We start from the raw sequence: 22,987 nt of genomic DNA on the forward strand, positions 1-22,987 counted from the left end.
TTCTTCTGTGTATGCATTTTCCTATCATTTTTCACTTCTGTGTGTATCCTGCCACTCACATATGCATATTCAGACTGAGTTCCTGAAAGACTGGCAATGTTTTTGCCTGCTCCATTCTTTTCATAGCGCATCAAAGATCTCAGGGCACATCTCTAAATGACAACTGCCTGTTAGATTCCTTTTGTCACTAAAACCGGAAGCTGCTGCAGAAATAAGAAATCAGTTTCTTCCATCTTTCACAACCTAAAGCCAAGGAAGAGGACTGGTTCCGTGGACACAGTGATCTCTTCTTCCTGCAATTCCACTGCTCTTCCATCATATAGGCTGTATTCATGAGTGAAATACTAAAATACTTACAAGCTTGAGAAATAGTTTTCACAAGTCTTCTGGTTCTCACTGTTCCAATGCTAACAAGTGTTATTAGGGATTAAAACTCACTTTCCTATGGTCTGAATTTTTCCTTAAGACCCGAATTCTTGTCTTTTCAACAATCTACAGACTCAGCTCTGCTCTGACTCCACTATTCAGGATTATAATCATCTACTCCAAAAAGATCAACATTTTCAACAGACTCTAGACTCAGCGCCATATATCCCAGAGACCTGATCAGTGAGGAAAGACGGTTTGTAGGTGCCATCCGTGGATGTATTGCCAGTTCCTCGCAAGGACTTCATGTGAGAAACTGCCATGCGTAAGATGGTTAGCTTGTCTGGTTTTCGAGCCAGGGCACTACAGGTGGGTACCATGTCTGACAGTTCTGTGATGTAGGCTGTCATCTTGTTCCGTCGCCGCCGTTCAATTTCACTGTGATTTTCCCTGCATGGAAAAGAGAGGAGAAGTCCCATCCAGGTGCTCACATTTGGCCATTTGGGAGCAGGGAGAGTGATATGGATACCAAGTGAGCTGCTGAAGAAATGCGGTATTTAGATTTAGGAGTGCTTAAGTCTCAGAAGTTAAAGGAAGGTTTGCCAACCTTCTCATGCAGAGCAAGCATGGAACAGAAACTAATAAGGCAGACAGAGAATAAGCAGATACCAACAATTCTCCCCATTCCCTAGAAACTCCATCTTCTACATAAATTATCACTCCCTCAGAACAAAAAACTGAGTCTTAAAATTGTTGATTTTATTCATTTAAGTTCCTGAGAGACAACCTCAGCCTTGTTGACTCCTTGTTTACTAATTCAACTTTTTAAAGGCTAAAAGCATAAAATGACCAGTTTTTTCCAACACAAGTATGTTGCTCAACAGCTGATACAAGAATTGATAGAATCAACACCCTTGGTCTATAAACTGTTGTTTCTCTTAAGATTATCTCTGACTCTCAACACTAGAAGACAGAATTAGAAGACTCTGAAGTTTTATTCATCCCAGCAACGCATGAAGTCCTACCTTCTGTATCTCGGTGTGGTGCCAGGGCACCAAGCTCAACAGATTGTAAGATGCCATCTACTAGAGGTCCCGTATGGGTCCCCAGTTTGGGACAAAGTGAACTGAAGAGTAGGAGTGGAGTGGGGAGGAGGGTGAAAGGCCTGAAAATAGACATCTTGCATCTCATGAGGAGTATATCACGTCTCTAATACTTACACCCTCAAAATCAAGACAGAATGATATCATTGTTAAAAATAATAACACAGTAGTTTCCAAATTGGATTTCTGAAATGCCTCATAGGTCCTCAGCGTCTACCCTGGGAATGCCTCAGGAGAGAACCAAACAACACACTGCGTCTCTGCTTCTACTTGGGCAGCTTTGCTTTGTCTTTTCACTTACTGCTGTTACCCCTTAAGGAGTCTATCTGAACAAAAGTTCTTTGTCAAAACAAAAAGAAAACCACTAATCTAACATAAATCTTTTTATAAGAAGAGCAAACTAAGGTCAAGGAGTTTAAGTGACTCTTCCAAGGGCTGCCTCCAGGCCCCTCCCACCAGGCCGCAGCAGTTTTCTGACGAGTAAAAAATTTCGTAGGAGGCACGACTTGAAATAGCAGCAAAATAAGCTTGGGACCCAGCTGAAAGAGGTAATGACCAATAAGAGGGGGAAAGTAGGAAAACTAGGTGTTGGGGTCAATGAGCTATCTGCCACTGAGTTGTCCCAAATCACAGACACCAGAAAACAGAAAAATCTGGGCACAACATTTCTTCTGCGCTATTTCTACGTTATCAACAAGTCTGCTCTCCAATTGGAGAAAAGGTCTCCCCACAGAAGTCCATACTGAGTTACTCTGTCTGAGAAACATAAAATTCCACACTCAGACTGAAAGCACCTGTCTTCCTAGTATCTGACAGATTTCTGGCACTGAGGTCCCAAAGGCTGATCTTTTAAACAGCCACATCAAGGCTGCTGAAACTTCTGCAGGAAACCACAGAAGATTCCATCACCAAAGCCACAGCAGCAGTGCTGTGACAGTAATCTAGGCTGTGACTCTACATAGGAAAATAAAGGTTGAAGTCAATGCTGAGGCCTAAAGGCCCCAAACTCACTGCAAACGCAAGTATATTTATTAGCTTTCTGATAAAAGAGTATGTCCCTGCTAAAGCACCAACCGGTAATACAGCTGCATTTTTATTCTAAAACCTTTTTATTCTGTGAAAGTTAGGGCTGAGTTGAGATAAGGAGGAAAAGAGAAAACAAACAGCAATTGCTTCAATTCCTAAGTTAAAATTCCCTCAACGCACCACCCACATGCTGATGGGGGAAGCCAAAGTTCCTGTTACACACAGACTTCTAAAAAGTCTTGTCCCCTCTTGTCATAGATAAGGAAAAACACAAAGAGAAAGGGGTAGGAAAGAGCAGAGTAAGAAAAGGACAGAAAAAGCAGCATCACCTGCTTCATCATGCTAAGAGATACTGTTCTCCTACCTGGCAAGTCTCTCTTTATCCGCAGAGCTCTGCTCATCATCCGACCTAAAAACAGAATTAATGAACTAAGCTAAAATTTAAATAAATAAGAAGGGAGGAAGAAAGGGAGGAAGGGGGGCAAGGGGGAAGAAAGCAAGACAGGAAAGAAAAGGAAAAGGAAACAGAATAAAATAGCTGCAGAGAACAGAGGGAAATGAAAATATGGACAGGAGGAACCTTGCCTGTAACTCTACAAAGCCATCTGTTAGGATAAAGAAAAAATAACTTACAGGACAAAGGTCAACACAGAAGCAAGGCCAATATTCATTATAAGTAACATGATCTGAACACAGAAAGCATTTTGCCAATCAGTCTCTATAAAGACCAAGGATATACAGCTTGAACAGAACCAAACAAGAGACTACCATTCTCACATACTGTTCCCAATCTGGAAAGAAGTGACAGCCACATAATCAAAGAGGAAATCAGGATAAAAATGTCAAAAAAGTGACCACAAATACAATCTTTCTATAACACATAGGAACACACACACGTACTCACAGACAAAATAACCAACCAGGTTTTACTGGAGAAATTATGTCAGTAAAACTAAGAGCTCAGTTCCCGGCATTTTCCCTATCATTGATTTGATCCTGAAATATTTCTATTTTGGTCACTTTCCCGTTCGTTTCTCTGCAATAAAGCCATACACTGATGGTGCCCCAGTACCAACTCCAAACTGAAATACTGGAAGGTCTCGTGGCAGAGGAAGAAACACGAGGTGTTGGTAGGTCAGTGTATTAATAATCAATTCCATTTTAAATACGTCATATAAATAGATTAAGAAGCCTCAAAAATAGGTCTAATTATATCAACAGGCTGAGAGACTAGCTATTAAAAATGACAAGAACAATGACTTTACCAATATATGGCAAAGTTTCTATAAAATCCTCAGCAGAAAAAAAAGAGACCCAAAGTAACAATGATGAGAAACACGTCAAAATTTACATATACTAACTAGAAGAGAAAGAGAACTGAGTGACAGTAAGTAGTTTAAAGTTTCATGTTCATTGAGTTATTACAGATTCTTAAGAAAGTACAGGGGTGGTCGGTTGGTTCAGTTGGTTAGAGGGCAGTGCTCGTAACACCAAGATCGCAGGTTCGATTCCCATATGGGCCAGTGAGCTGCACCCTCCACAACTGGATTGAAAACGACTTGGAGCTGAGCTGTGCCCTCCACAACTAGATTGAAAACAACTTGACTTGGAGCTGATGGGTCCTGGAAAAAATACTGTTTCCCCAATATTCCCCAATTAAAAATAACTGAAAAAGTACAGATTTTTTTTTTTTAAGTTGAGAAAATCCATACATTTTCAGCTTTTGAAGACCCTCTACTGAGTTCCTAAGGAGGGTATGTGAAGTGAACCAGCTTAACAAATCATATCGTAAAGGAAGTTCTGTTGTTTGAAGCCTATTACTACTGCCTCCCACTACTACAGATCCATAATCCCTATCCACTCTAACATTTCCTAATGAAATATGTGATGTATAAATATTCACGTTAAGCAGGACAAATGAAGACTAAAATAGTTCAGGTCATGTTTTCATAGCCTTTTAGAATTTCAGCCAAGAGAGACTGTGACCCCACCGCTCCTATTTGACAGCCTGACTTTCTAATGCAGCTTGAAAAACTATTCCCCCAGTAGCTGATTCATTTCTCATCTTAGAGATGGTTCACATCCTAAAGTGTTTACAAGTATCTACTTCGATAAACAAATTCTCCAAAAATCTCTTCAATTCCCTCCTTTCCTGTCGCCACTGCCACCACTCTAGCCCAAGTCCTGGTGGTTTTACAGCTGTCTTATTATTTCACCAGCCTCCTATTTACGGCCCTGTTTCTAGCGCTTCTCTTTGATCAAGCCTCCAGGTTGCTACTACAGAAGACTCCCATGTGCATTTTACGCGGCACCTTGCCATTCAAAGCCTATGACGGCATCTTACATAGGAAATAAAGTACCTAGTGCTGAGTTAAGTGCTGGATTTGGGGTTCTTCATTTTTCTGAGGTAGCTGCATACTCAAGTTTTAAAAAACAATTCCCTACTTAATGATATACAGAATGAACTTTCTAAAAATAAAACCAAAAAACAAAATACTAAAATAAAATTCTTAAAAACTAAAAATAAAACCAATATGAGTTGAAAAGGATTTACTGTTTAATAAAGAGCAAAGTATTTTTCATCTTGATGGGTAATTTAAACACGTTTCTTTCCATCGAAACTCCAGTCTCCAAAAAATTGTTCCTCCGCTGTCATCTTAAAAGAATAAACCCATGATCTGTATAGACTTTGCAGACCCATTTAATAATAAATGCAACCAAGGCATTCACGTTGCTTGTCTTCCTGTGGACACCCAACCAGCACACTGCATAGCCAGCTATCTATCGGATATGTAAAAAACACTGTAAAATGTGCCATCAGTTTGAAGCCATATTACCTGAACACAAACGGTAATTACAGTACTAAGTTCACCAGCTTCAGGACAGGAAAGAGACTGGACAGAGAAATTAACTCTCATTGAAATAAAATTAACTTATCAGAGGGTCACTTCATAAGTTACATAAATATCACCTGAAACTAATATAATATTAAATGTCAACTGTAATTGAAAAATATTAACTTTAAAAAGAAATAAAATTAAAACTCAGTATGCATGAATTGCCTGGCCCCACCACGCGGACCGAGGTACACTAAGACATTACCTGGCAAACCGCTCCTTATCATTAGACATCTGATCGTCGTCACACCTGAAGGAGAAAAAAGGATTAGTTCAAAGCATTACACTTGTTGTATCTATTTCACTCTGAAATGAAAACTAGAAAGGAGTAAAATATTCAACAGAAAAAAAGCCCATGGAAAAGCACCAGAAAGCCAAAGCGATAATAACAGCATCCCACAGAACTTAAAAAACCCACTACTATTTCTCAAGTTTCTGATGTCGCCTTTGCCATTACTTATCAGACGCTACAAAAAAAAAAAAAAAAAAAAAAGATACTGTCATGAGGGCACAGCTGACTGCCCTGTCAGCACCACTCTGAGGTTAGGGAATAGTTTTGTTTTTTTAAATTATGGCAAAAAACACGTAAAATAAAATTTACCATCTTAAGCATTTTTAAGCGTCCTGTTCAGTAGCGCTAACTATATTCACGTTGTTGTGCAACAGCTCTCCAGAACTTTTTCATCTTGCAAAACTGAAACTCTATACCCACGGAACACCATCTTCCCATTCCAACCCTCCGCCCCGCCGCCAGCTCCTGGCAACCATTGCCATACTTTGTATTTTTCTGATTCTGACTACCTTAGGTACCGCTATAAGTGGAATGATTCAGTACAGCTGACGCTTGAACAATACGGGTTTGAACAGGTCCACTCACATGCAGAAAATCCATGTGTAGGGGGACCCACGCAGTTCAAACCCACGTTGCTGAAGGGTCAGCTGTATTTTCGATCAGCAGTTGGGAAGCCACATCCGCAGAGGACTGACTTAAATTAAACTCAGATTTTTGACTGCGCGGGCTATAAACCTCAACTAATTTGACCCTAATCTCTGAGTTGTTCAAGGGTCAACTATATTTGTCTTTTCACAACTGGCTTATTTCACTTAATATAATGTTATCAAGGTTAATCCATGTTGTAGAGTGACAGGATTTCCTTCTTTCATTGGATGTATATGTCACATTTTCTTTATTCATCTGTCAATGGATATTTGGATTACCTCTACTTCTTGGCTACTGTGCAAATGGGACAGTGAACATGAGTGTGCAAATATTTCTCCAAGATCAATTCTTTTGGATAAATAACCAGAAGTGGGACTTCCGGAGCATACGGTAATGCTGTTTTTCATTTTTTGAGGCATCTCCATACTGTTTTCCGTAGTGGTTACACTATTTTTTTTTTCATGGTGGCCACCCTAATGGGCGAGAGGTGGTATCTCTCCATTTCAATCTGCATTTCTCTAATGATTAGTGATGGTGAACATCTTTTCATGTGCTTGTTGGCCATTTGTATATCTTTGGAGAAATGTCTATTCAAATCCTTTGCCCATTTTTAAATCGTTTTTGTTGTAGTTGAGTTGTACGAGTTCTTCATATATTATAGATATTAACCCCTTATCATACATTATTTGCAAATAGTTTCTCCCATTCCATGGGTTGGTTACTTTTCACTGTTTCCTTTAATGTGCAGACGTTTTTTTGTTTTTGTTTTGTTTTTAATGTGCAGAAGTTTTTAAGAGATAAAGTATGATTTAAACAACGCACCTTAAATCTTTGATCAAGGAAACACAATCCATTCATTCCAACAACTTCTATTTAATAAGCTAATAAATCCTGTTTGTTACTACAGAAACCACAAAGGAGGACGTGTCGAGGGAAGAAAACCTAACTCTAAAAACACTACTGTATTTTCTGGATGATCTATATTTTCCTTTTCTCACTGGCACAGGGTAAAGCAAAGATCTATCAAATTTGGGCAGGAAGTGCTTCTGGGAGATAGGTAAGTCTTATAAAATTTGCAGTCAAACCGTTATTAAATTAGAGCCAGAATTTATACTGCTCCTTCACAGGCTATAAGTCCTCAACTAATTTGACCCCAAGAATTTTCAAAGTTTTGAAAATAACTGGAAAGTGGAAGTGGAAGGATGAGCAAACATGGAGATACAGTGGCATTTCAAGCCAAGGACAAATGGTCTATGTCCTTTTCTAGGAGACAAAATATGCTATGAATCAGATGCTACAAACTCCTAATGAAAATAAGTGGCCTCAACTGAAAACAGAGACCAATAATTTACATGTTAATTTTGAATCTCAAGACTGAGTCTTCTAGATCCTTGCTCAGTGGACCAGGAGCAGCAGCTTCACCAAGGAATCTATCAGAATTCAGAACGCTGGGTCCTACCCCAGACCTACTGAATTAGAACCTCATCTTACCAAGAACCCCCGGTGAAGTTGTCCATGCAGTCAAGTCTGAGAAGCACTAACCAGGTACTAGTAACTCTGAGAGTGTACCTAGAGTTTCAAAGCCTTGATAGTCTTAAAAATAACTTTATAGATGTTGTCTAGAGAATATAAATGATATATAAACAAAGCAATGAAAGAGATAACAAATTACAACTTCCAAAAGTAGCATTCACTAAAGAGATTTAATGTTGATTTACAGATACAATGAAAATATGGCTTTCACTCCCTAATCAGAGTAGAAAAGTACTGATGGTCAAAGAAATTTGGTGATACCCTCTCAGGCATAATGACCCACCGGGTGAGATGAATTATGACAGTCATTTTTTTATGGTTGGGAAAAGGACAATGAACCTTTTTGGATTTGCAGGTGCAGTTGACACTGGAACAATATGGGAGGGGTTAGGGGAACTGACCCCCGTGCAGTCAAAAAACGACATATAACTTATGATTCCCCCAAAAACTCAAGTTGTCCCTTGGTATCCACGGGGGATTGGCTCTAGGACCCCCCCATGGATAACAAAACCCACGGATGCTCAAGTCCCTTATATAAAATTACGTGGAACAATGTACACAGTCTGCCTTTCATACCCATGGACTCCCAACCACATATCTAAATTAGTGTTTTTGATCCACAGTTAACTGAATCCATGAATGCGAAACCTGGAGGTACAGAGGGCCAACTGTGTATTTATTGGGGGGAAAAAAACAACACACATAAGTGGACCCACCCAGTTCAAATTCACATTGTTCAAGTGTCAACTGTAGTTTCTTACTAGTAGATTTTGTGAAAATAAAGGCAGTGACTCAGGGCTAGAGTGGATAGGTATCAAGTCCCATTCATACGCACAACATAATTCCGCTACGAGTGTCTTCATTACAATTAGGGATTCCCAATTAGAGGAATTCCCAACAGAACTGTTTGAAAAAGTTTATCCTTCCCCCAAAATTGAAATCTCTTCCCCTCTTCACATTTACTGACACTCATTAAGTTTGAAGAGTTCTCTTAGAGAATTATTTTCTTCAATATTTTCCAACTATTTCTTTATGGTGGCCAAGCCACAGCTGCTGTTTTCAAGAATATCTGGAAGGGTTCATCAACTAACTAGTCAGTAGTTAGAAATACAAGCCTTAACTTTACACGTTACTTAAAAAGAAAAAGAAAAAAAAGATATGTCACTGACTGAACTAAACAAGCATTATAAAACTAAACAATGCCAAGCAACTTCCAATATGAGCATCCTCTGTGTGAAAACAAACCGAGATGATGAGTGTGTGTATGAGTACATTTAAATACACTTACATATGCACTGAGTATTTCTGGAAGGATACTCAATAAACTGGAAACTGTAGTTGGCTAAGGGGAAGGGTTCTGCAGGTCTGAAGTGAAAGGAAAATGTACTTTCACTAGATATAACTTTGCATGATTCAAAAATTCTGCAACAAAATGTATTTATCTTATTTTTAAAAGCTTAGTTAATAAGACAAACAAATAAATGAAATGAAATCTGGACACTTGCATAATAAAATCAGTTTGAAAACACAGGGCTCCTTTATCTCTCTCTCAAGTAGCTGAGCCTCTGCGATGTAGACACTACTCAGGTAATATTTCTAACTTTGGAAAGAAAAAAGGCAGGTTGCATTCCAGGTTATCTTCGTTTCTCTGACTCTTACTGCTTTCCTTACATAAAAACAAAACCAAGTTACTGGTCTCAGCAAGAACGATTATTTCTTCTCTGAAAGAACTCCTTCATCAATATATTGGAAAGTCCATTTTCAATGCTCCAGGAGATTCTTTATTCAAGGACACAAATTCCAACTCCTGCTCTGTAGGTGACGTCATGGGATATCAGAGGATCCCCAACAAATTACACCTGCCAGGATCTACTCCCTTGTGTAACCCCCCTCCACACTGACGCAGGGCTTTGGCCAACGGGACATCAGCAAATGTCAATACACAGCAGAGACTTGATAAGCACTTACTTACAAGGTATAATACATCCTACAGTCCAAAGGATAAGGACTCACCCTTGGGATTGTAGTCATCACCATGCAAAGAAACTCAGTCTGGCTTCCGTAAGGATAAAAGACCACACAGAGACATCCAGCCATGTCAGCCGAGTCCACGTCCCAGCTGACCAGCTAGCGGAATGCAGGCTTATGAGTGAGTCGAGGCAAGGTAAGCAGAATAACCACCCACCCAGCCAATTCACAGAATTGTGAGAAGAAATCGTTGTTTGTAAGCCACACACACAGCAATAGATAACTGACACAGAGGGTCTTGTAAAGTCTCTGCCCTTTCTTCATTGAGCAACTTCCTCTGGAGCTATTAACAGAATGCTTGAAAATTTTATGGGGCATAATATAATAGGAAAGTTTAGTTTTAGGATGAAGTACTCTCCTTAAGCCTAAGGATGAAAATATTATAAGTCAGAAATATAGAGATCATGAACTAATTTTTAATATCAGAAATCTAGAGAAAGTTTTTCAAAATCTTACCTCAAAAATTTACTGTTCCCTTCTCCATCATCATCAAAATCCAACCTGGGGAAAGCCAACAATAAATACTGTAAGCTTACAGATAATACAGAACATTCAGAAATTAAATATTCTCAACCTATAAGCTACTTGAACACCCACCCAAATGGAAGAAGGGAAAGAGGAAGTAGACAGAAGTCAAGCAAAGCTATGTTACCTCTTCCTCTCTGCACCCAACAGGACAAGGAAAGTGAGCAATCAAAAAAGGGTACCGAATGCTGCTACCTTACATATTTCTAGGGAAGCAGTCAACCTTTGCCCGAGTTTTACATCAGAGTACGTCCTCTACAAAAGGAATAGGAATCCACACAAAAAGGACAAGAAAAAACTAACATGAATAATTCAGGTCCTTTTTCATTTCTGTAGTCTACTCTAAGTGATGTTATCAGCTCTCTGAAACATCTTTCAAAACAGCGATGTTATATAAGGGAGTGATGTAAGACCCTGATCAGAAGGTGGTTGAAAAATGCTTCTTTGCTCCATTCATCTGATTAACATGCAATACGCTACATTTAAGACGCTTTGCTAGATGAGATGAAAGCAAGAGATCTGCCTTCGAGGGACTCTTTGTCTAGACAAAGAGAATATAAAACAAGTGAGAATGGGAAAAGGCCACGTGGGGAGCACAACCAACATGCTATAGATGTTCGGTGAAAGCAGAGGTGACTTTCATTTCAGGGAATGAGGGAAGGTTGTAGGTAACTAGGAAGGCGGATCTACTGTTAGTCTCTGCACTCTATTAAACTAAACATTACTCACATTACTACCTTAACCCAGTGAGCTCGTGGCATCTATACTAGTGTGACAAGCTGATAGTACGGGCCTCTCTCGTGATGGGTTATATATGTACACAGCATCAATCCTGAAAGTATTCGTTCCTCTTCCTCCCTGTAGCCCCTGATCACCTGTCAAATTCTACCTATTTGCCCAGTAACTCCATTTCTAAGAATCTATCCTGAAGAAATAACTAGAAAAAATTTATGTACAAAGATCTTCATTGAACATTATATATAATAAATAGCAAGATCTTCAAAACAACTTAAGTGTCCCAAAATAGGAATTAAGTCCCTTTATGCAACTATTAAAAATTATGTATACCCAGAACATGTAACAATAAAAAGAAAAGGTTATTATATATGATTAGGTAAAAAGACCAAACTATATAAAACTATATAATTATATAATTATTTTTAAAATATATATATAAAGAATGAAGAAATTACACGAGAGAGGACTCTGGATTACTGCTATTTTATTCTTTCTAACTTTTCCAATCTTTCTTTAAAAGAATGTGTATTGCTTCTTTTAACATATTTTCCTGATTACCAATACACATTCATTTCAGAAAATCTGGAAATAATTAAAAACAAATAAAAAATCAGTCTCCCACAAACCTAGCACCCAGAAATTTCATGAGTATCCTTTCACCTTTTTGCTATACACACACTACACAGATTTTACACTTTTTTTGCTAGCAGAGTGGTATATTACATACACTGTAACCTCTTCTCTTACTACGCTGTGAACATTTTCCTGTACTGACACATTTGTCACTTCTAATAGCCGTACAGTGTTCCATTTTTAAACGTAACTTACCCAAACCCCTAGTTTTGATATTTATAGTGCTTCTAATTGTTTGCTATTATACATAACCACAACAGTGGGTTTAAGGGAGTGGACTCTACAGCTAACCTCCCAAGGTTCAATCACAGATCTCCCACTTACTAGCTTCAGGACTTCGGGTAAGTTACTTATTCACCCTATGCCTCAATAAATGAGTTAAAATGTGTAAGGCCTTTGCAGACATAGTAGAAAGTCTTAACATGTTACTCACGTTGCCACCTTAACCCAGGGATCACTCTTGCATTACTATTCATGGGATAAAATTTAAAGGCTATCTACAATATTAACTACCTAATTTTTAAAAAGAAAAAAAATTGTAATACCAAAAAATTGACAAAATACTATCTATTCTTCCAGGCCTTTCTAAACCTCCTTTCTGAAGACTTTCCCAATCTTTACCAACCAATTGTGGTATTTCCATACGATGAAACACACGGCACTGTGTTTGTTCCTTTCTTACAAACTTGGCACACTCTACCTTGTATTATATTTATGTGTGTGGTGAGTATCCCTGTCAGAACATAAGCAACTTAAAGACCAGGACCGTATCTTATTTATCTTTGTCTCCCACTAGCAATCAGCACAATACCTCACACTAATTAGGCATTTCATAAATACTTTTGGAACTGAATGGACTCTGCATTCCAAATCAAGCAACGTGTCAATAACTTAGAGGAGACATATTCTCCAGTTTAGCATTCTCTAAATTCAGAAAAGTTAAAAAGCTTACCCAAAAAGATTGAGAATGGTTAACGAAGGTAGAAAAAATGGTTAACAAAGCTTAACGAAGGTAGAAAAGTTTTCTCAGCAACAGTGAAATCTTTGGGCCTAACCATAGTCCTTTACCTTGCAGAGATGTTTGGTTTTAAAAAAAATGCTTATAAGAAACTTAGATGAAAAGATTAATTCTAAATAAAGAATTAATTTTAAATAAAGGGACTAAAGAGAGTTATCTGAAAGCAGTGCAGTAAATAACCAGTTGAAGTAAGAGGGTTAGGAATAGCCAAGAGAGTTCAGTAGCTAAATAAATCAGGCTGGCTTAATGGGAGAGACATTCACGACACAAGACACCCAAACTCACCCTGGTCGCCGCTTAATAGGCCTCTGGACAATGGCTCCTCCACCTTGAATCCCAGGCCCAGGGTTTCCAGAGGCAATGGCTGGACCCAGGGATGGAACATCTGACGTCATTTCTGTCAGAGAAAAATGGAAATACATATTTTCAAAAGATGGTCCTTGCTTATCATCAACAACAAGTTGGCTAGAAGGGCTCAAGTTATGGACAAAAATCTCAGTAGTTTGCTAGAAAACACAAACACTCATATCCAGATTGCTCTTCTAGAATTCTTACACTGGTAAAAGATTCCCCCCACTTCAGTTCCCCCACTTCATAAGAGTTTGGAAGAAGGAATACTATACTCTACGGTTTTCACTTTTAAAACCTGGTAATGGTGACATAATATTAATCTAAAACACACACAAAAATTGGTTTATACATTTCACTCATGCAGCAAATATATATAACTTAGCTCCATTGCTTTATTATATTAAGAAAATACAGGAAACCCCAAAACAAAAATCACCTAAATTCCAATACTCAAAAAAAAGTATGTAGAGCTAAACTGTAAGTTCTTCATTATGGCTCCTTTTCCGGCCCTCTTTCCCCGCTTCCAATTCTATCTCATCCCCCAGAAGTAACCATTGTTAACAGGTGAGCTCATCTTATCTCCTGTTTTTTCCTTCAGATTATGCATACATATCATCTCTCTTATCAAAAACAGTCACATTTTTTCTTAATAAAAATGGAATCCTGGCTGTAACATGCTTTTGTCATTTAAATATACATCATGGATACCTATACATACACACAATTACAGACATATATACCTCATTCCTTTTTATGACTTCAATTGTATAAATATATTAGCTTGGTGTGAAAGTAATTGCGGTTTTTGCAATTTGCAACCTTTTAAACCACAATTACTTTTGTACCAACCTAATACTATACGTTATTCAACCATTTCCTGACTGACATTTATGTTATTGCTATTTACCACTTTACTATTAAAAGTTTTTTTACTTTTCTAACTATTGTAAATAATGCGCCAAGAACATTTATGTATACAACTTTAAGTTCTCTTTTGCTATTTAGGATAGATTCCTGGAAATGGAATTCACTGTGTCCAAGTATATAAGTATTTAATATTTTGATGGATATTGCTAAATTACATTCCAAAAAGGCGGCTACAATTTATGCTCCCACTAACAGGATATGAGCACCTCTTACCCTCACCAGCACTGGATAGTATATTTTAATTTTACCAAATTAGCAGGTAAAAATGTTTTATTACTTGTTTTAATTTGCATTATGTTTCTTTTTATATTTATTAGTCAACAGAAGTCAATGAGTTGACTTCATATCTTTAATATTTTTATGCTGAACATGGACTTTTTAAAATGAATTTGTAGGATCAGTATACAAGGGATATTAAGTCCTTTGTCTATTATGTACTACAAATATTTTCTCATCACCTATATTTGCCTTTAATGATACATTTTGCATTTTATGTTGTTAAATTTATCAATGTTTTCCTAAATAATTCCTAGATTTCTGTCTTGCTTAGGAAAGCTCCCCAACTTTAAATTATTTCTAAATTGTCTTATACTTGTTTCTCATATTTAGACTTTTAATCGATCTGGAATTTATTACCTTATGCCTGCCTCGCATACGGTAGGACTCTCATCATTTTCTTCCAAATGGAGAGCTAATTATTCTAGGATCATTTGTTGAATAGTCCATCCTTTCCTCATTTATCTGAGATGACTCCTTTATTATACTTTGTCTATAGATAATTACCTCTTTCTATACTTTTATTCTGTATTAGTATATCTTTCTACTCCTATGTCAATACTGAACACTTGATTACAACAGCTTCACCATACCTTTTAATTATCAAATAGGAAAGTCCTCCATTCCCCATTAATTTACTTTATAAAAATTTTTTATTAAACGTCACATACTTATTTGTGCTCCTGGGACAATAGAATAGATGTACTTTTCCCTATTCCTCCTGCTAAGTACAACTGAAAACCTGGGACATTATATAGAGAACAAAATAAGAATACTCTGAAAGGTGGAGGGAGGCAGACCAGCTGGGGACCACAGGACCTGAGGAATGACATGTGATGAGTTTCTGTCAGTTTTCTTTTTTGCCTCCTATATCCCAGCCATGGGGCTGAAAAAGCTGGCAACCTGGTAACACGAAGGGATACGGACAAAAACAAACCTACCAAAAACCTGCTCTGTCTAGCCATAGAACCAGGAAAGGCGAAAGCTGACCAAGATAGAAAATTCTTAGACAACTACTCTACCCCAGCCAAACACCACAGGAAAACTGTGACCTCATTTGCACTCTACCAGCAAAGGTTGAGTGGGGAGGCAAACCGTCCATCCTTGCAAGGTTGTAACAAGGTACCCAAGAACCCCTTCTGGGATGGTGTCACAGGCCAAGTAGGGTCTTGGAACTTTCATTTCCACTGGTCAGAAGTGAGGACCTGTCCCACACAGTGTCAGTGGAAACCATGTGGGAAGATGTAACTCCCATCCCCATCCAGTAGTGACAAGAGCCTTCACCTCAGGTGTCAACAGAGGCTGAGTGGGGAACCTGGACTTCTACCCCCACCTAGCCACAACAAGGCGCACTCCTCCCACCCCCAAAGTGGTGCCAGGGAAAGCCAGCTGAAACAGGTTTCAAAAAGATCCAGTACCACGTAACATTAATACAAAAACGTCCAGGCTTCAATTTTTTTTTTAAATCACTTATCATACCAAGAACCAAGAAGATCTGAAATTGAATAAAAAATAACAACCAAGGTATGCCAGCAATGATGTAACACAGATTTTAGAATTATTTGACAAAACATTTTAAAGCAGCAATGAGAAAAATGCTTCAACAAACACTTACTAACACAGTTGAAACAAACGAAAAAATAAAAAGCCTCAACAAAGAAAGAGTCTCAACAAAGAAATAGGATATATAAAGAAAAATCAAATAGAAATTTTAGAACTGAAATAAAAAGTTAAACGGATGGGCTCAACAGGAGAATTGAGGGAACAAAGGAAACAATCAGTGAAATGAAAGACAGAACATTAGAAATTACCCAATCTGAACAGAGAGAAAAAATAGACTAGGAAAGAAAATGAACAGGAAAAACAATTAACAGAATCTCAGGTACCTGTGTAACTATAACAAAAGGTCTGATATTTGTGTCATTAGAGTCCTGGAAAGAGAGGAGAAATAGGGCTGAAAAATAACATCTGAAACTTCCTAAATCTGGCAAGACATATAACCTACACATTCAAGAAGTTGAGTAAAAATTCCAAAAGGATAAACCTAAAGAAATCCATTACTATACACATTACAATTAAATTTCTAACAACTAAAGATGAAGAAAACTTTAAGTAGAGAAAAACAATACCTTACTTATAGAGGAAAAACAATCCAAATGACAACAGATTTTTTCATCAGAAACCATGGAGGCCAAAAGAAAGTGGAATGATATTTTTTTACGTTCTGAAAGAATTGCCAACCCAGAATCCTATATCCAGTGAAAATATCATTCAGGAATGAAGGGAAAATCAACACATTCTCTGATGATGGAAAACCAAGGAGAATTTGTCACCAGACCTACCGTAAAAGAATGGCTAAACAAAGTTCTCGAAACAGAAAGAAAATTATACAAGGAATTTTGGAACATCAAGAAAGAGCAAAGAACATAGTATGCAAAAACGTGGATAAAATCAATAGGTTTTCCTATTCCTTTTGAGTTTTCTAAATTACATTTGATAGTTGAAGTAAAACTTACAATGCTAATATGTTTCTAAATGTATATAGAGAAAATACTTAAAACAATTATAAAGACGGAGAGTAAAGGAATGTAAAGAGAGGTAAGATTTCAACACTTTAAAACTGGTAAAATGAAAACACCAAAAGAGTATGACAAGTTATGTGTACATAAAGTAATGCCCACTACAGCAATTACAAAAAAAGCTATACCAGGAGATACACTAACAAACATTATAGGTAAATCAAAATGGAATTTTAAAAAATGCTGACATAATCTACAGGAAGGCAGGAAAAAGAAAACAGAGAAACAAAAACCAAAACAAACAGAAAACAAACAAACAAAATGGCAGCCCTAACATACCAATAATTTTATTAAATGTTAATGGTCTAAATAATTTTATTAAATGTAACTGGTCTAAATGCCAATCTACAATTGCCAGGCAGAGAAAATTAGAAAACATGCACCAACTATATGATGTCTACAAGAAACTCTCTTCAGGGGCCAGCCCGGTGGCTCAGGCGGTTTACAGCTCCATGGTCCTAACTCCGAAGGCTGCCGGTTCGATTCCCACATGGGCCAGTGGGCTCTCAACCACAAGGTTGCCAGTTCAACTCCTCAAGTCCCGCAAGGGATGGTGGGCTCCGCCCCCTGCAACTAAGATTGAACACAGCACCTTGAGCTGAGCTGCAGCTGAGCTCCCGGATGGCTCAGTTGGTTGGAGTGCGTCCTCTCAATCACAAGGTTGCCGGTTCGACTCCCACGAGGGATGGTGGGCTGTGCCCCCTGCAACTAGAAAACGGCAACTGGACCTGGAGCTGAGCTGCACTCTGCACAATTAAGACTGAAAGGACAACAACTTGACTTGGAAAAACAAAAAGGCCTGGAAGTACACACTGTTCCCCAATAAAGTCCTGTTCCCCTTCCCCAATAAAATCTTTAAAAGAAAAAAAAAAAAACTCTCTTCAAATAAAAAAGTAGAGGCAAAATGAACGAGAATGGAAAAAGATATGTCATGTTAACATTAATCAAAGGAAGCAAGAGTGGCTATATTAATAATATCCAGATAAAGTAAACTCCAGAGCAAATAAAATTACCAGAAACAGAGCAGGACATTATGTAATAAAGATTAAATCCACCAAGAAGACGCCTGGAGGGAACATTTGAGATCTTGCTCCCTGACATATGTTGCCAGTTTGGCTCAAATAAACTTTTCTAAAAATTCTCAAAGAAAAAGACACCTGTTGTATATGCAACAAACAAAAGAGCTGCCAAATATGTTACACAAAAGCTGACAGAACAGAAAGAAGAAAATAATTATAGTTGGAGACTTCAACACTCCCTCTCAAAAATTGTCAGACCAATGAGAAAGAATATCAAAGATATAGATTTCAACACCACCACTAACCAACGGAGTCTAATTAACATTTACAGAAACACTCCACTCAACCCCAGATACATATTCTTTTCAAGTGTCCCCAAAGCATATACCAAGATAGACCATATCCTGAGCCATTAAACAAACCTCTTTTAAATTAGAACTGAAATCATTGATTATATTCTCCAACAACAATGGAATCAAACTAGACTTCAATTAACAGAAAGACAAAAGGAAAATCTCCATATACTTGGACGCTAAACAACATATTTTTAAATAATCAATGAATCAAACAGGAAGTCTGAGAGGAAATAAAAATGCATTGAACTAAAATATAAACAAAAATACAAGTTAGCAAAATTTGTGGGACACTGCAAAAGCTGTACTCAGAGGGAATTTTATAGCACTGAAATGCTTACATTGGAAAAGAGGAAAAGTCAGATCAATCATCTAAACTTCTACCACAAGAATCTAGACAAAGAACAAAATAACCCAAAGCAAGCAAAAGGAAGGAAATAATAAAGAACATAAATCAATGAATTTGAAAACAGAAAAACAATAAAGAAATTTTTTAAAAGATCTAATTCTTTAAATAGATCAATAAAGTTAACAAACTTCTAGCAAGAAAACAAAAAAGAGAAGCCATAAACTACCAACATCAGGAATGAAAACAGGGATAGTTGGCAATGCTAAGAATAACTTAGACACAGAAATTTGATAAATTAGACAGAATGAATCAATTCCTTGAAAAAACACAAACTACAACTGACCCAATACAAAAAATCCAATGACTTGAATGGCCCCATAACTATTAAGAAATTGAATTCACAATTTTAAAACTCTCAAAAAAAGAAAGCTCCAGATCCAGATAATTTCACTTGAAAATTCTACTAAATAAGAATTAACACCAATTCTACACAATCTTCTCCAGAAACTAGTTGAGGAAGGGGACACCTACCAATTCATCTTATGAAGCTAGTATGACACTGATACCAAAACCAAAGACAGTACAAAAACAAAACAAACAAAAAACTACACATCAACATTCCCCAAGAAAACAGATATAAAAAGCCTCAACAAAACATTAGCAAATAGAACTTAGAAATATGCAAAAGAATTATACAATATAACCAAGTGTGATTTATTCTAGGGAAGCAAACTGGTTCAGTATTTAAAAAAAAATCAATGAACATAATTCACCATACTAACAGGTTAAAGTAATAAAATAACAATCAGATCAACCTACGCACAAAAAGCATTTAACAAAATTCAACACCCATTTGTGATTAAAAACTCAGAAAAACAGGAACAGAGGGAAATGTCCTCAACTTGAAAAACCTACAGCTAGTATTATATTTAATAGTAAAAGACAATGCTTTCTCTGTAAGATTGGAAACTAGGCAAGAATATTCACTCTCGTTAACTAAACAGAGCGTGCGAAGTTCTAACCAGTGCAAAGATGCAAGAAAAGGAAATAAAAGGCATACAGCTCAAAAGGAAAGAGATAAAACTGTCCCCATTTTCAGATGGCACGAGCGTCTTCAAAGAAAAACCTAAAGCATCTATCAAAAAAACCTCCTAGAATAAATTCAGCAAAATTTCTGGATACAAAATATTTTAAAAAATCAATTGTTTCAGATGATGTATTACAGAATTGCACACCTGAAATCTATGCAACTTTACCAACAATTGTCACCCCAATAAACTTTAATTTTAAAAAAATCAATTGTTTCTATATACTAGCAATTAATACAAGGACTCCAAAATTAAAATACAAAGCCATTTATAATCATTAAAAAATATTTAGGTGTAAATCTAACATGCACAGGAATTGTATGATGAAAACTACACAACACTGAAGAAAAAAATCAAAAATCAAAATAAATGGAGAGACATAATATATTTATGTTTACTTAGCATAGTAAAGATGCCAATTCTCTTCAAATAGATACACAGGTTTAACGCAATTCTTACCAAAATTCTACCAACATGTTTTTGTAGATATAAACAAGATTATTCTAAAATTTATATGGAAAGGTAAAAGAACTATAATAGCTAAAACAACTTTGACAAAGAAAAAGTGAGAGGAATCAGTCCACCCAATTTCAAGATTGTGTAGCTACAACCTGCCGTCTTAGCTGAGGGACAGATGCAGAGATCATTGGAACTCAGAAATAGAGCCACACAAATATGCCCGAATGATTTTTGACAAAAGTGCAAATGCAATTCACTGGAGGGAGGAAAGATAGCCTTTTTCAACAAAAGGTACTAAAGCAATTGGACATCTGTAGGCGAAAAAAGGAACTCAACTTCAGCTTCACTTCTTATATAAAAATAATCAAAATGAATCACTGAATTAAATGTAAAATGTAAAACTATGTAACTTTTGGGGAAAAAACAGGAGAAATTTTTCAGGATCTAGAGCTAGGGAAAGAGTTCTTAGACTTAGCACCAAGAGCATGATACATGAAAGGAAAGAAAAACTGATAAATTGGATTTCATTAAAATTAAAAACTTTTGCTCTATGAAAAACTGTCAGAGGATGAAAAGACAAGTTAGAGTGGAAGAACACACTGCAACAAAGGACAAAGCATTTGTATCTAGAATATAAAAAGAACTCTCAAAACTCAACAGTAAAAAAGCAAATGGTACAATTAGAACACGGGCAAAAAGACAAGAGACATTTCACCAAAGAAGATATACAAATGATAAATAAGCACATGAAAAGATGTTCAATATCATTAGACATGAAGGAAATGCAAATTAAAACCACAATGAGCTGCACTACACACCTATCAGAATGCTTAAAATAAAAAAATAATAATACCAAACGTTGGGAATGATACAGAAAAAGTAGATCACTTACACATTTCTGGTAAGAATGTAATATAGAACAGCCATTCCGGAAAATAGTTGGGAATTTCTTTAAACATGAAACTGACATATGACCCAGCACTGCACTTGTGGGTATTTAATCCCAGAAAAATGTTTACACAAAAACTCAATAATTGTAGTGGGTTGAATAGTGTAAAAATGCATGTCCAGATAGAACCTCAGAATGTGACCTTATTTAGAATTAGGGTCACTAAAGATATAATTAAGATTGAGGTCATACTGGATTAGGGTGGACTCTAAATGCAATGATTGCTGTCTTTACTAGAGTAAGAAAAGGAACATTTGGATACAAAGACACAGAGACTGGAGTGATGTGTCTACCAGCTAGAAAAGAAGGTTAGGTTTCTCCCTCAGAGCCTCCAGAAGGAACCAAACCTGCCAACATCTTCATTTCGGATTGTGAGCCTCCAGAATTGTGAGAGAATCAATTTCTGTTGTTTTAAGCCCTCCAGTTTGTGGTAATTTGTCACAGAAGGCCTGGGAAATGAATACAGTAATGATGTATGACTCTCTTAATACACTCTGGATTTAATTTACTAATATTAGTAGCTCCTTTTAAATGGAAAAGGAACTTAGAGTGATGTAAGGGTAGCATAGTTAAGGGGTACTCAGTGCACTAAATTCAAGTACCTTCTATTAAAATCACAGAAATTGATTTTTCAGAATCAAATTGTCATATTGAAGTTGACAGAAATTACAGAAAAACAGTAAATACAACACATTTTAGTCATTCAACATAGTCTCCCAGATTTACAGAAAAGTTACTTCTAAATGTACCTACCTTTCCTGAAATAGGAGAAATAACATCAAACTAAGTCATTGAAAACATATGACTGAGAAAAATAGGAGCGATAAAGCATTAAAAGTCGAATAGATAAAAAAATGTTTTTTTAAATGTTGGTAACAATAATCCGTCATATTGGTAACTTGTCTAAAACATGAACCACTTTGGATATGTTTTTTAATGTTTTATTTATTAGTCCTAAAATCTACCTCCAAATTATGTTTATAATAAACTTCACCTAACCTCAAAACACAAGAATAACGTACACACATAAATTTGACAACTTAGATAAAATGAATCAGGGAACTTTATGCACATCTTTTATTACAAGCCCAAGCATTTATAACTGCCTTTAATACTGGATGAAGAGAGTACTCAAAACCACCATTAAAATGATGATGCGTAACAAAGCTACAGTAATCAAAATAGTATGGTACTGGCATAAAGACAGACATATAGACCAATGGAATAGAGAGCCCAGAAACACATATGGTCAAATGATTTTCAACAAGGGTGCCAAGACTATTAAACGGGAAAGGAAAGTCTTTTCAACAAATGGTGCTGAGAAAATTGGATAACCACATGCAAAGCATAAAGCTGCAGCCTTCCTTACCTTACGTCATATACAAAAATTAACTCAAAATAGATCAAAGACCTAAATGTAGGAGCTAAAACTATAAAACTTAGAAGAAAACATATGGGAAAAGCTTCATGACATTGGATTTGGCAATTTCTTGGGTATGTCAAAAGCACAAGCAACAAAAGTGAAAAGTAGATACTTTTGATTTGGTGAATTTGGGCTTCACCAAAATTAGAAATTTTTGTTTATCAAAGAACAATATCAACAGAGTAAAAAGGCAACCCATAGGATGGGAGAAAGTATTTGTGAATCACTTACCTGATATGGGATTAATAATCGAAAATATATAAAGAACTGCAACTCAACAAAAAGAACACAATCTGATTAAAAAATGGGCAAATAACTTGATAGACAATTCACCAAAGAGATATACAAATAGCCAACAGGTAAATGAAAAGATGCTCAACGTACTAATCATTAGAGAAATGCAAATC

General features: G+C 36.7%; 1 protein-coding gene across 5 annotated transcripts in view; it reads right to left on the reverse strand.

Moving 5' to 3' along the window:
* Positions 1–22,987, reverse strand: part of ARNT (aryl hydrocarbon receptor nuclear translocator) — a 54,423-nt gene that overhangs the window by 22,744 nt on the left and 8,692 nt on the right. For 2 of the 5 annotated variants that reach the window (XM_033092647.1, XM_033092648.1), the window contains exons 2-6: positions 13,093–13,204; positions 10,350–10,394; positions 5,598–5,642; positions 2,860–2,904; positions 603–816 (exon numbers count right to left, since the gene is read on the reverse strand). In XM_033092647.1, the coding sequence (XP_032948538.1) occupies positions 603–816; positions 2,860–2,904; positions 5,598–5,642; positions 10,350–10,394; positions 13,093–13,204 (461 nt within the window). Of the gene's footprint in view, positions 1–602; positions 817–2,859; positions 2,905–5,597; positions 5,643–10,349; positions 10,425–13,088; positions 13,205–22,987 lie in introns of those variants that run through there. The other 3 variants (XM_033092649.1, XM_033092650.1, XM_033092651.1) reach the window with 2 other exon arrangements.

Source organism: Rhinolophus ferrumequinum, chromosome 22, assembly GCF_004115265.2.
Source record: "Rhinolophus ferrumequinum isolate MPI-CBG mRhiFer1 chromosome 22, mRhiFer1_v1.p, whole genome shotgun sequence".
NCBI lineage: Eukaryota > Metazoa > Chordata > Mammalia > Chiroptera > Rhinolophidae > Rhinolophus > Rhinolophus ferrumequinum.